Source organism: Salvelinus sp. IW2-2015, unplaced genomic scaffold (assembly GCF_002910315.2).
Source record: "Salvelinus sp. IW2-2015 unplaced genomic scaffold, ASM291031v2 Un_scaffold5683, whole genome shotgun sequence".
NCBI lineage: Eukaryota > Metazoa > Chordata > Actinopteri > Salmoniformes > Salmonidae > Salvelinus > Salvelinus sp. IW2-2015.
In genome coordinates this window covers 33,900-34,660 of record NW_019946948.1, presented here as the reverse complement: position 1 = coordinate 34,660, position 761 = coordinate 33,900, and the positions used below count along the sequence as shown (strand labels likewise).

The following is a 761-nucleotide window of genomic DNA, read 5'->3' as shown; positions in this document are numbered from 1 at the left end:
CCGGACTGTAGGCTAGTTGTTGTGAAAGTGGGGGAGGGGGGAGACTGGTGTCAGTAGAAACACAATGTCGAGGGCTGGAAGTGAAATGGAAGTGAGTGAGGACGAGTTACGTGAAGTGGAAGGTGTAGTGAAGAGCTCGGGAACCTGAGCCTCACATAAACGGACATGTTAAAGAAGAATCTGAAAACTAAGCCTTGTTCTACTCGGTTATATTAACCAGTACACACTTCACAACTCGTATACAGACTCGTCTACATTTAGCTAACCTCGTCCAATTACTATTATGCGACATTGTGTATTTGTACATAGTACCAACCTGTAAAACAGGAGACAAGATGCGGCAGGATAACGTTTTCGTCTGTCCCGTTAGGCTTCTCTCGGAAGAATGAGGAAGTTACAGCAGTTCGTTCATAGAAGTGACCAGATGTGAAGACAAAACGTACCATTTGCCTCCTACTACTGGCAACAATAGGTATAAGTGCATTTCAATAGGAAACCACTGGGAGGACTCAAGTTATACCCGGAATGAATCAGAAATTAAAATATTCCTCTTAAATAAAAGAAAAACACACATGACCATAGATTTTACCTGTGTCACAAACGCAATTGATGTCTTCCCTTTGATTCATTGTTCTGTACAGTGTCGACTACTCTTCACTGATAAACTGTGTTCTGTACAGTGTAGGCTACTCTTCACTGATGAACTGTGTTCTGTACAGTGTCGACTACTCTTCACTGATAAACTGTGTTCTGTACAGTGT

The 761-nt window shown here is 42.2% G+C and overlaps 1 protein-coding gene across 1 annotated transcript in view; it reads right to left on the bottom strand.

Annotated features, from left to right (window-relative positions):
- The window catches only part of LOC112078434 (serine protease FAM111A), a 15,646-nt gene extending 15,185 nt beyond the window's left edge, over positions 1-461 (bottom strand). The window contains exon 1 of the mRNA XM_024144685.2: positions 317-461. Coding sequence (XP_024000453.2) covers positions 317-446 — 130 coding nt within the window. The 5' untranslated portion in view covers positions 447-461. The remainder of the gene's footprint in view (positions 1-316) is intronic.
- Positions 462-761: the final 300 nt, after the last annotated feature.